The sequence below is a fragment of the Triturus cristatus genome, chromosome 3_1 (genome assembly GCF_964204655.1).
Source record: "Triturus cristatus chromosome 3_1, aTriCri1.1, whole genome shotgun sequence".
Taxonomy (NCBI): Eukaryota; Metazoa; Chordata; class Amphibia; order Caudata; family Salamandridae; genus Triturus; species Triturus cristatus.
This window is the reverse complement of record NC_140583.1, coordinates 1,047,375,436-1,047,389,284: the sequence shown is the minus strand read 5'-3', so window position 1 is coordinate 1,047,389,284 and position 13,849 is coordinate 1,047,375,436. Positions and strand designations below refer to the sequence as shown.

The following is a 13,849-nucleotide window of genomic DNA, read 5'->3' as shown; positions in this document are numbered from 1 at the left end:
AAGTGCAATACATTCACTGTAGATGGATTTGAAAAATAAAAATTAAAGCTGATTCTAAATTTAAATATTTCTTGTTGCATATAAGCTTCTTATCGTTTGTCTAGATATGGAAATGTTTAATCATTGTAAAAACTCAGCCCAGGTGTGCATAAACAAAGAAGTTGACTGCTTTGAGTCTACCCGTACTGAAAATCCCCTAATTTTGAAACATTGTTAATTTTCATATTTTGGTCTGTTTTAGAGCATGTTAAAGGCACCCCCGGATCATTATCTCCCACACTGTATCTTCCTCTCATTGCTCACATCCGTTTTTTCACTCTTTGAGCACATTTTAGTTTCCTTTTTAATATTTCTGTAATACAAAATAGTGGTATCTTATTTTCAGATGATTATAGCAATTTGTTACAATATTGCTATGTTTGTAGAGCCACTTGATCATGCCAGTGTTGTAACCTGTATTATAATTATCTGGTTACTCTCTGTTACTTTCTCCCTAGCTGTCCAGCCAGTGTGAATGTGATGCATGGAATGTTGGTGTGATGGTCTTGAATGGAATGTTCGGGTGCCTGGATGCTTGAGTGTGACAGTTGGAGTATGGGCTGAGAAGCAGGCAGACTGCTCCTGGTGGGGCTGCTTCTCTACAACTCAACTACCTGTAACTGAACCTAATAAATCTATTTAAATCTACATCCTGGCTACGGACATCATCACTACAGCCAAGCAGTCAGGTTTAATTCTAACCTGATGGCTCTGGCCATTGCTGCTTTAGGAAGATGAAGCAATTGTTTTATGGAGTAGTTCTTCAAAGCCTCCAATGAGGATTTGTCATTTAAACTAACTGGCTCAGCACCAAATAAAACTTGGGGCAGAACTTTTGCTGTATATGCCTTCGTAATTGGAGAAGACCACAGGCCACAAATAGTCTTTAATGAATTTTATGTAATCCTCCGATTTATGCCAATGCTTGGACCTAACATTGTGATTGATGATATAGCCACTTTAATGTTTATCAAACAGAACTAATAAATATTTAGATACTACCACTTTGCTCAATCTGATCTTTCTCCATCAATCATATAAAATGACTATGTTTTGAACCAAACACCATCGTTTTGGATCTGTCTAGATTAATTGGTGGATTCGTTTTTGACCATACTTATTACTTGTGGGCCCTATTTATGAAAAAAGAATGTAGCGCTGTGCCGCAAGTTATTTTGCTGCGCCGCACTGCGTTAGTTTAGAAGCACAGGGATGCAACATATTTACAACAATATGTCATATCTCTGTGCTTTTCCCTGCGCTAGCGCACAAACTGCTGCCATGTGCCAAGGAAGGCAAACTTGCACAATGGTGCAAGGATGCCTTTGTCGTGGGGGGATTGTTTTGTGCCAGGAAGGGGCAATTCAATTGAGGTGATTTCCTCTTCCAATGTGTGCTGTAGAATGCAGCACACATTAAAGAGGAAAAAAACGAGGAGAAATGGAAACATTTCTCCTCGTTGCACCTCGCTATGCCACCCCTGGGGTGGCGTAGCATTCTGATGCATTTCCAGGTATACGATTGCTCATAAATCTGGAATACATCAGTGGACATTGGTGTTGCATGGGAACACCCACGGGAACACCCATGTCATGCCCCTAACAGGCAAAGTGTTGCATGAAAAGGGGCGATGTTTACAAGCACACGTAAAGCCAGTAATACCAGGTCCTCAGCATAAAAAAGCAAGAGGCATGAATGTCCCACATCTTTGGTGAATTGAGATGGTTTGTGCTAACACCAAAGGAAGGCCAGCCAGAAATTGGGGAAAAAACAGAGTGGGCAATTCACATCCCTGCCATAACCCATATAGATTGTGGTTTTCCTGAGCAGAAAACCTCTTGATCAATTTTCACCATTGCCCAATTCCCTGAGAGTATGTTTTACTCAGTATTGCCCGTATGCCACTAGGAATTTCCATTTGAATCAGTGTTTCCTTAATTTAACAGACTACTGAGTCAAATGCAGCTCCAAAATCAACATACCAGCAGAAAAGGTTCCCCCTCTGGTTAGTTGATTTTTTAAAATATATATTTTATTAACTTTTCTGATAACAATTTACATCCATATCTGTGAATGATATAATTTTGGTTACATTTATGGTTGTCACAACATAATATATCTATTATCAATAAACGTGTACAAAAACTTTTAAAGGTTATTCACTAGCCCCCATCCCTCTCCGCCCCCTCCATGTCCCCTCCTTTTGCCAGTACTTACCCTCTCCCATTCACTGAAAAAGAAAAACAAGCATTAGAAATGCAATAGGTCTCCTGTTTGTTTGTTAGAGCTATTGGCTTTGTAATTGGCAATGTCTTTTACCTATGTGTTATTGAGCATATATCAGTATTATGTGTCATGAAGTGTAAATATTTGGAGTAGTATTTTGTGTTGTGGAGTGTTATGTAGTGGGGTTTTATTATGTGGTGTGCTGTTGAATGTTGTGGTATGAAGTTGAATTATGTGTTTTGAATTGGATATATGTAACGTGCAGTGGGATTGTGTTGTGGAGTGGAATTATGTGGTCTGGTATTAAATTATGTGGTGTGCAATGGATTGTGTGGAGTTGAATAGTGTGGCATGGAACAGTGTGGCGTTAGGTGAAATTATGTTGAGTGGAATTATGTGGCATGGTGTAGAGTGTATTTATCTGGATTGTTATGAGGCTTAGAGTGGATTTATTTGGGGTGGGTATATTTATGTGGTATTGAGTTGCGTGTAATTAGGTAGAGTTCAATTATGAGGTGCTGAGAAGTATTATGTTGAGTGTAATTTTGTTGAGTGTTGTGGAATTGTGTGGCATTGTGTTGAATTATGTGGAGTTGAATGCTTGTTGTCTATGTATAGCAGTGCTGAGGGAGCAGACTGTATGGGAGGTGAACCAATGTTTTCTCTGTCCTCTTACCACCCTGAAATGTCATGAGTGGCATGGAGTGAAATTATGTGGTGTGGTATTGAATTTTTTGGCATGAGGTAGATGTTTGTGGTGTAGATTGGATGTATGTGGTGTGTAGTGGAATTATGTGTTGTGGAATTGTGTTTTTTGATGTGGAATTACATGATGTGGAATATAATTGTGTGGCTTTTGAATTGTGTGGAATGAATCTGTGTGATGTTGAGTGAAATTATGTTGAGTGGTATTATGTGGCTTGGTGTGGTGTGTATTTATGTGGAGTGTTGATTTGTGACATGGAGTGGAATTATATGGAGTGTATAGTGGAATTATATGGAATGTATTTATGTGGTATGGAGTAGAGTGTAATTATGTGGCCAAAAACATTGACAACTGTTCCTCTGAATCACAAAAGCCTAAACTAAATCCAGTGTACGCACTGCAAATAACGCCTTCTTAATACTTTTACTGCATGTTTAAAATGTGCAAATGGCACAATATAAGCATGTTGTATTTTCATTTTGTCAAAAAATGTTTTTCTCTTTAAAAGGATCTGATTGGAAAACCCCAAAAACTGCAACTTTTCCCACACACTCAGGGGTACTGAAAGTAAATAAAACTTAGTTTGCAAAAGTTTAAATGCCAGCACCGAAGCGTAAAAGTGCAAACTAAATACAGTATAAAGTAACCCAACCACGCTTCGCAAAATCATACAGTGTGTTTATGATGTGCAAAAAGCATAGGATAAGCTTTTGGTTTTGTACAAGAAAAATATTTAAACCAGAGCTTAAAGAGAATGTGTGGAATATTTAAATGCAACCAATGTAATTTTTTTTTTTTTTTTGTAAGATAAAGTCATTGCATCAGCACTGTTTTTACAAGAAACAGAAGTCTTTTCCAACAATTTTGTAAAATAATGCAGATCTATGCAAGGATTTTTCCCTAACGAATGTAAAATGTATGAGCATGTGTTTAAATCTACTTTATCTTTTGTTTGGGGGTGCCTAGTTAAGTTTTCCAAAAGATAGGAACGTAGATAATGAACAAACGGCTTCCGGCGTGGTAGCTTTTGTTTTTTTGCTTGCGTAAATGATTTCCACAACACCAACCTGATAGCATCTCTGTGCATGCTGCACGTCAGCCTTCCTGAAGTAGAACCACCAATTACATTTTTGCGTTTCAAATTTTAAGGATTGGCCCAAAATTTAAAAGTCAGTATGCATGAAGCAAATAACACATACTTGGAATTTAGAAGAAAGATACAGCCTTGATGCATATGGACCTGGAGATATAGGGTTATAGTGAGAAAGGGGCATAGCGCTGACGACTGAGGGACAGCAGGCATAGAGAAGTGTATTTTAAGATAATGGATACCAAAGAAAATGCATAGAGGTCACTGAGAAATAGGCTGAAGACAAACAGACTAGTGAACAGAAATATAAAGTGAATGGAGGGATGTGTAGTATAGATAGAGGATATATAGAGCGAGATGGGATAAAGAGTGCAAAAAACATTTGGAAATATAATTGCTATTGGAAAGGTAAAGTGAAGAGAAAGAAACAAAGTATAAAGATAAGGAAAGAGAGAGAGAGCAGAGTAAGCAAGACAGTTAGAGATATTCGGAGAGAGAACCGAGAGGCATAGAGAATAGAGACGAAAACAGTGAGGATTCGAGAGAAAGAGTGACAATGTGCAGGCAAGAGATAAATAAAGTGATGAGATATAAAGATACTTGGAAAGATAGGGGAAAGGCAGAGTGAACATAGAGACAAAAGTCACTAAGAGAAAAGAGAGAGAGATAGAGCAAGATTGAGATAAAGAATGAGAGAGAGCGAGGCAAAAAGAACCTGTCCAGATCCCCTAACTGCTAGAAGTAATCAGTGTGTGTCTTTTATAGAAAAATATGCGTTGTAACAATGGGGACTGAAACGAGCAGGTTTAAGCCAGTAAACCAGATTAGTCCTTTGTGTTTTCAAAAAACACATGGACTGTTATCAATTAAGTATACCGGAGCAAAGGTATAAAAAGAAACGACACATTCCTTTCTAAACACTGGGGGGCACATGCATCAAGGTAGCATTTTGCGAGTCCTTAATTAATGGGAGATTGTATGCGCAATTTGCGAGTACCAATAGGTACTCGCAAATTGCGCATGCAATTTCAAGGGTGCAAGGGTGTCAAAAGGACACCCTGTTGCACCCCTGAAATTGTGATGTGCACCCATGTTGCACACACACATGCCCCAAGGGCATGTGTGTGCCCAACATGAAACTTTGAAAAATGCACTTTAGTGCATTTTTCAAAGTTTTTGCAAATTACCGGCCAGTTTAATTGCTCTGTAATTTGCGGCCCCAAATAGCGAAATCGCTATTTTAAAGTGGTTCTTGCATTGCATTTAAGGAATCGCAAAATGCGATCCCTTAAATGCAATCGCAATTTGAGAAATCGCAATTAATTGCGAATTCTTAAATTGCGAGTGCCTTGAACTTTGATGCATCGCAAGAGCCCTTTTTGTGGGCACAAACAGACGATTTCTGCGAATCGCACCGTCTGCGCTCACAAAAATGGTTGATGCATGTGCCTGTGTGTCCTTAGAGGCATATGTCTGTAACCCGTAAACCTCACAAGATAAGTGCCCTGGTGCTGTCAATAGATAGGATTTGGCCTATTGGCTAGAGCGGGTGAGCTGGGGAACCAGGTTCGGGTCTCAGCAGGGACGTTGAACGTCCTGTGCTTGTGGGAAAATCACTTAATTTTTCAGTGCCTCACAAAATGAATGTGTCAATCTGTAGCTCAACAGGTGCTCATCGTGTGAAGCCTCTGATATCTTGAGGTCGAGTTTGCCCAATTAAAAAAAGGTTAAACTCCTACACCAGGACACATCAAACTAAATGCAAGCCAATAAATGTATGTTTTCCTATTCGCTAATATAAAAGCGTGAAGTCCCCTTTCTAATGTAATGTGTCCGACCCCTAAAATGTCAACATTAGAAATATATTTTGTTTTCTAACGAACATAACCTGCAAGATAAGCACGTTCTTGTTGTAATTCACACACATAAGTGTGCCTTTTTTTCAAAACCGTAACTAATAATACGAGCAGTGCTGTTTTTTTGTTGGAAAACCGTAAGGTATAACAGCAGTGGTGAAACGCGATCCGTGGAGTGAAAGGTCGCTTACAAAACATCAATTAAGTATACCCGAGCAGAGACACACGAACAAGGGAAACCTTCAGTGCGTTTCTCTTTCTGAACACTGTGTTTTGACTGACGCTGCAAATGCCCAGATGGTAGGAGGGGCATCACACACCGTAACAGGAGGAAAGGTAAACAGAGTGTGATAGGCAACAAAAAGATTCACTAAGTGAAATCGCCTACGAGGGAACCAAGCCCCAAAGGAGGGACAATTACAGGGAAAGCCCCAATAAAATGGCAGTATTTCTGAATGGCACAACACATAACGAATGGCAATGATGGACTTGCCAAAAACCCAAAGAGGAAAGATACAATCGTCTTGCAGACAGCGCATGCGCTGTGTAAGCTAGACCTAGAAAGGGGAGAAAATACAGTTTTACCTCACAGTTCAGACTTTATCAGTATATGGATACTGAGGTATGATCTATTCCTCTTCCACTTTTAATCTTTGTCTTTAGGGGTCGGTGTTATCATGAGTGAAGGATTGAAGGAAGGCCTTTGCCAATAATGATAATGAATTATGTTTTAGTCCTGCCGGGACCTTTTAAAGTGTTAATTATTTTTTTGTCTTAACCCCTTCCATGCTGCGCAAATTCCGCCGCTGTGCTGACGGAATCTTGCGCGGGCGTGGTCATGACGGAACGGTTCCGTCATGAGCACAGCTCAACCGTGGCTCATGACGGAACCGTTCCGTCATGAGCACCGAAGGGGTTAACTTAAAATATTACTGTGTGTATGTTTTAAACTTTGCTATAAATCTATCCTCTATTTTTATATATGCTTCTCTGTATCGATTTTATACATCAACTCGTTTTTTTATAGTCAGAGCTTAAACTGTGAAATTTGTTTTTTATGTACCCAGCTTTTATAACATTTATTGTCGAATAAAGCTTACGTTGACTGTTATCATGACTGTCTGGAACACTGGCATTTGAGTCCCCTGTATCGTTCTCAACATGAAGGACCATGCCAGAATGTCTTACTCAGCTTTAATGTCTGTTTGGGTTAGTTTCATTCTTCCCAACTCCGCTGTCACCCACTTGCACATATCCCACCTCCAAGCTGTATGTTTTGGTGGCCGGGGATTCAGCCACTCAATAACAACCCGTCGTCTGGCCAACACCAGCCCGAGATTGATCAGCTTCCTAGTGAGCTTTTTCCTTTTGGGTGCAGGTAGGATCCCTAACAATGTCTGTTTAATATTACTAGCGATATCCCATCCGGTAACCTCCCGTATTTCTTTAAGCACTGCTTCATAATTGGAAAACAGTGCACCGCATGACCATATCTAGTTTATTTTTTTGTCATTACTCAGAGGCTAAAGTAGTGATCAATGGTCGAGTGACCCTCCCTGAAGACACCTGTTCAATGAGGATTTGGTTTTTGTCCTTAACCCATTACTTTAAGGTTAGCATGATTATCTTTGAATAGACTTTCACTCCTATAGCTATTAAGCTGAACAAGCAGGCATTTATTGGAAGAGTTGGGTTATCCTTGTCATATAGTGGCTTGATCACAGCCCTTGGACTACCAGTCTATATTTCATTTAATTATAGCGGCTGGTAGATTACCTGGGTCAGTCACTCTTGTTAAATTTAGAAAAATGATAGCTACATTTATTGTGTCAAACATGAATAAGTCAATCATTAAAGGATCACATTGACAATCCACAAACTGCCTCAACTATACACTGATAAACTAGAAATTATGAATAGCCTATTTTGCCTTTAGTCACGGTGTACAATCTGTCTTTGAGGATGTAACATTTCACTAACAACTCATTTAGAGAAAAAATTGCCAATTCCATCTTTTACTCCATTATTGTCATTATAAATTAAACAAAACAAAGAGATATATTATAAAATAGTATTTTTTTTTCCATTTATAGCAGGGACATTTCTAAATGGTTTGTTCTTAATAAAGGTTTACAGAGATTCATACTTTACTCATGAGTTACATATCTAACTATATAGCAATGTGTATAAGTAATGGGAAAGAGTTCTGATGTTGGTCATTCTTTTTCTAATTCTACACAGATTTACAAGTATCCAGCGGATCAGACATTTGTAAGTTTTCTTGTAGTGATATTGTCGATGTGTTTGCAACAGACTGTGACTTAAAATAGCTCTGCTGAATATTTCAAATATATCCTTCCTCTTTTACACACTCCCGTTAATTTGGTTATTACCAACTATTCTTTTCTTTCTCATGCAAAAATCGTACTATTACCTTTTCTCCTACTCCTGTCTCATCTCAATGAACTGACCCTCTGTGGGGAAATGTATACCAAGATTAAAATGCTCTTATAGCTAATCAAAGGTAAGGGCTACTTTGACTTATAAATTGAACTGCTATTAAGATTGCAGCAACCTATGTTATGTGCAATTAACAATAGTAAATATCTGGAACTATCTTCAATTCTAAAATTTTAGAGCCTAAGTCTCAAAACATTTATGACATATCCCTGTTTTGGGGCACTAATTTTTGGTTTATAGGTAAAATGTAACTATTTCTCAAATAATTTCCAAGCATGCCGAGCAACCTGAATAACAAATATTTAAGTTGAAATGTTCCTTTTTGTAAATAATTTGCAGATAGATGCTTACATTTAACTTTTAAATTTGAGGCTGCAGTTTGTTCAATAAACATTGCTCTATGGTTATCTACTTATATTTTCTTGATGGCTTTCTCTGTGTAGAACATGTAATCTGTGCCTCTTCCTGGATGCAATCTTGGTGATGGCTTATTACTATTGTAAAATATCAGTTTTACAGCCTCCTTGCAATCAGATAGTGGGTGAGCATAGAGAATTCATAACTCAATGTGGGTTAATTGCACCTATCCAAACACTCCCACATCTCGCCACTCATCCATACAGCCAGTAACACATCAACACACCCAATAAGCCAGTAACAGAACCACTAGCTCACATATACAGCCACTCATGCACCTACTCACTTACCAATACAGCCAGTCACAGATCCAGTCATAGAGACATAGACGCACTTACACATCCGCTCATACACCCATAAAGCTCACAGTCAGTCACACAGCCACTAACTCACCCACATAATTACTCAAACAGCCACTCAGTTACTTATACATATACTAATACAAATACTCAGTCACTTATACAGTCATTCAGAGAACCACATACTCTCCCATACAACCTCTCTCACAGTCACTTACTCACCCATACAACCACTCAAACACCTATTCACTCACACATACAGCCACTCATACACACACTCACACCCATACACCCACTTGCACACCCATTGATGCACCAAGACAGCCACTCATGTACTCTGCAACTCGCTCATACAGCCACTCACTTACTCATGCACGCACTGACACACCAACTCGCTCACGGATACAAAAACTCACACACCCACTATCTCATGCATGCAGTGTCTTATATACCCGGTCACTCTTCTATACACCACTTACACACTCACTCACCTACCCATACAGGCACTTCCATAATGAGCACAATGAGTTACCTTAGTATATATGCTTTACACTCAGTAACTTTTAGAAAACACTCACAATCATTGGATGATGTAATCACGGATGTCATCAATGATGTCATCAGTGATGTCACTGACTATGTCATGAGTGATGTAATATGTGAGGTTATAAACTATGCATTGCGGCGTGAGTTATAGTTAGCTCAGGTAACTATAACTGCTGAATTTCCCTGGCTTTGTATGAGTGAAATGTCAGCTTAACTATAAATCCCTGTAGCCTTTACTTTTTTTTAGTGTTGAACAGAATGCAAAGGAATAAAACCCATATTTCACAGACAACTGTAAAATATGGGAAATATTCCCTGTGAAATTCAGATTTCATTATCATAATGATAGCCCCCACACCACTCTGCAGAGCTTTGACATTGTCAGAGGTACTAGGATTACGTGGTATGAAGGACCAAATTATGCAGTAAGGTTGTCTAAATTATGGAGCAAAAAACACAAATTACACACCACATTCTCTGTCAGTATTATTATTAATTTGTGATAGAAAAAAACATTTTGGTGAAAGCTGTGCATTTTGCAAATTATGTGGCATATGTAATAACTCCATAATTGTGTGGTAAATGTAGCAGTCACTGAATCACTTAAATCCACTGACCCTCACCATTACCCATTGTTTCATTAATAATTTATTCAAGTAAGGTAAACGAAGCCTAAACCTTCTACTTCCAATCAATGCTTAATTTTAGCTGCACTGTGAAGAAAAACATTTTCAAGCTAGCTGCCCCACAATAAACCTGTAATATATAAAATACATAACAGATAGGATGTTTAAGCCAGTCCAATATTGCCATTTCAGGCTTCTGGTGACGTTTATGAACAACTCAGCCTTTGGCCTTGTAGTTTATGATGTCAGCGGAACAATTCAATGGTAATATGACCATAATAGACAATTACGAGTAATGTATTTTCTCTCTCCTTCTATGTAAATACTGTTGTGGCAATGAAAAGTGATGCTTAGTTTTTCAGCTTGATGTAGATTGTCTTCTGCCTGTACCACATTTTGCATGTCTTTTGCTTTACTTCACTGATGATCTTGTAGACGTTTGAAGCCCAGCTTTCCTTACCCTTACAGCATCCACTGGAATGGGACTTTCATCCGGATCCCTGTTTGGACTATTGATCGGCCTTATAATTGCTGTTATTGTTAGCACTGGGCTCATCGTTGCCAGCGTCACTACCTACAAACTATACCGCCTACGCGCTACCCAGGCGGTAAACTGGGGTTCCAGTGGACAACCAATATATATGATACCTGCAAAGCCACCACAGCCTCTGTAATTCAGTGAAGTAGACTTTCATCTAATACAGTACTACTATGTTGAATTGTTCATACTTCCTCGCAAGCCACACTCAGATCAATGTACATTCACATGACTAATGTATGTGAATGGTGTGCAAACAAGTTGAGATGTCAAGGACCAAAAATAGAGTCTTGGATAGTATGTGCCATTACTTCCATTACAGTGCTGTAAACCAAAATCATATTATGTCTTTCTCCAGCAATGGGTCACTTTGAAAACCTAATGTTTGCATGATTGGCAAGCAGTCAATCTGCTTCTTCAAACATGCATATGACTAAAGAAAGCATAATTCAACTGAATCTGCCTATTCAAGATTACATTAATTTTATGCCTGAAGAAAATAGTTTTTGCATCCAGAGTTTCCCAGGAATGGATACAACTTGTGCGAATGGGTATTAACGTCTGCTGTAAACAAATTCTCTACTTAATGGAACAGTCCTTCTTTGCATGTTGTATCTGTAATCCATTTCCAAAACTTTGGGCCTTAATCAGATCTTGGTTGCCAGGATACTCCAACAAAATGTGGCGGATACCCCGTCTGTGTATAACAACTACCATAGACTAAATGCATTTGCAGTACAGCCAACAGGACCACCGCCACGTTTGTGGTGGAGTAAGGGCCTGTGTTTTCAGATTATATACACACCTGGTTGGCTAGATATTTTAGAATGTTGAATGCTTAGAATATGTATTTTATTTGGTATCAAAGAAATGTTGATCTTTTGATGTGCAGCTGGAAGTTGAATGCTTATTTCCGAAGAGAAGAGGTGTATTTGATTCTATGCCAAATACACCATTTAGTGATTATTCCTTGCTGGGACACTGTATGAAGTCTCTTCACTGTGATCATCAGTACACAGTTTACAAATGAAACACAGAACCCAAGCGTTGCAGGGTGGAAATTCGACTTGACCCATTACAAATGGTCTCTGCTGGATCCTGTTGACAATACTTCGGCTTTTTGACATTAAGGGCCTCATTTACAAGGCCATTTCGCCACAGGTGCATCACTTTTTGTGACTCACCGGCGGCGCAGTGCGAGTCTTCATATTTACAATGCTATGTAAAGTCACTCTGCATGACTTTTCATGATCTTGTAAATATGGGCCCCTTTCACGCATTACTCTGCCTGAAAAGGGCATTCCATGGGTGTTGCTGTGGGTGTTCCCATGCAATGTCCATGGAACCTGACACATTCCCAGATTTACAAAGTTTTGTAAAGCTGGGAATGCGTCAGAATCCTACGCCTCCCCAGTGGAGGCATAGGAGTGGCGCAACGAGGAGAAATACTTTTATTTCTCTTCGTTTTTTCCTCTTTCTACGTGTACTGCATTCTGCAGCATGCATAGAAAGAGGAAAATGCCATCAATTATTGTTGTAGTACAGGAAGGCGTCCCTTCCTGCACAAAAACAATCCTCCTCACAATACTGGTACCCTTAGAAGATGACACAAGGGTGCCTGTGCTGGCGCATGGAAGCCAATTGTGCGCCTTCACAGGGGAAAGCACACGGATTTGTCATATTATTGTTAATACAACACACACCTCTGCTTTTAAAATGGTGCAGCTCGGCGCAGCAAAATGGTTTGCAGTGCTGCATCTTTTTTTGTAAATGAGGCCCTTAATGTATAGCTAAGAAGGAAAATATTGTTGATTCCAGTTTAATATTGGTAAGTGTCAATGCGGTTCACAATTTCCCTCTACTAAAAGCAGTTGGAAGAAGTGAGCAGGAAAGGGCCTGGAATCCGGAAAAACACTAGATTAACAAGTCCGGAATTCTGGATTCTGCACGTTATTCCCGATTCTGGGCCTCAAACTCATAATGACCTTTATTTGGAAAATAGAGGTCATCTGACTTGGGGCACCTTGAGGAGATGGGATACAAAAGGGGGAGTGGTTTGCAAGCAAGTGGGAAATCAAGCCGACAAGATAAAGCCACGTTGTACTGAGCAAGCAATAAATAGACTTCTGCTCTGCCTTGGAGAAAACAAACGGTTTAACCTCTTCAGTGCCCCGCCCTTTCCACGCCCTGTGCCGGGCGTTTCATTAGCGGGCGGGGTTCATGACGAGATAGTCTCGTCATGGGCACAGCGCAACCGCGCTCCATGACGAGACTATCTCATCATGGGCACTGAAGGGGTTAAATATTCAGTTTTAGAAGTAAACCAGCAGAAGACTGACAATTTACTGAATTGTAAGCAAGCAGTAAAAGAAACTTTGATTCATTCTTCTGCAAGAACATCACATTTATTCTCCCTTTCATGCTATCCTTTTTGAAGTAAATACGATTGCATATTCTTCAGGTCGTCTGTGCTATTATTACCCCTGCATAATTGAAAATTCATCATCCACTTTCCGTGAAAAGCAAGTAAAACCCAGTATCACATTCGCCTACTACTTCACTTTCAGTCAATTTGGAATCATTGACAAATTTGACTTGAACTACACATAACTGTACATTTTTTAAAATTAGTGTTTCACCAATGCACATTGCAGCTGAAAGGTGTGGTTAAATCTTTTAATTTAGCGTCTTTACAAATATCTGTTTGACGGGGCCAAGCACGAGCTGTGCATAAGTACTCTAGTGTCAAAAGGAACATGTATACTTTGTTCACAATGCTCGCGCTCCAATCATTTATAACGCATTGTTTATAGAGATGAGGGTTGTGCCTGGCAATGTGTGTGCTAATCAGCTGGGGTCAGATTTAAAAAAAATACACGTAACACAGCACCCAAAGAGGCTGCGTTGCTTGACAGGGAGGGCGCAGGAGAGCGCAATATCTAGAGATATGGGGGCATATTATCAAGCACGGCGTTAAAATTATCGCCGCTTTAGCAGCAGAAAACTGCTGCTAAAGCGGCGATAATGGGCTTGATAATATGCCCGT

At 39.4% G+C, this 13,849-nt stretch overlaps 1 protein-coding gene across 1 annotated transcript in view; it reads left to right on the top strand.

The window, feature by feature from the left end:
- The window catches only part of LOC146861488 (zona pellucida-like domain-containing protein 1), a 240,240-nt gene extending 226,600 nt beyond the window's left edge, over positions 1-13,640 (top strand). The window contains exons 10-11 of the mRNA XM_085645813.1: positions 8,159-8,188; positions 10,734-13,640. Coding sequence (XP_085501939.1) covers positions 8,159-8,188; positions 10,734-10,939 — 236 coding nt within the window. The 3' untranslated portion in view covers positions 10,940-13,640. The remainder of the gene's footprint in view (positions 1-8,158; positions 8,189-10,733) is intronic.
- Positions 13,641-13,849: the final 209 nt, after the last annotated feature.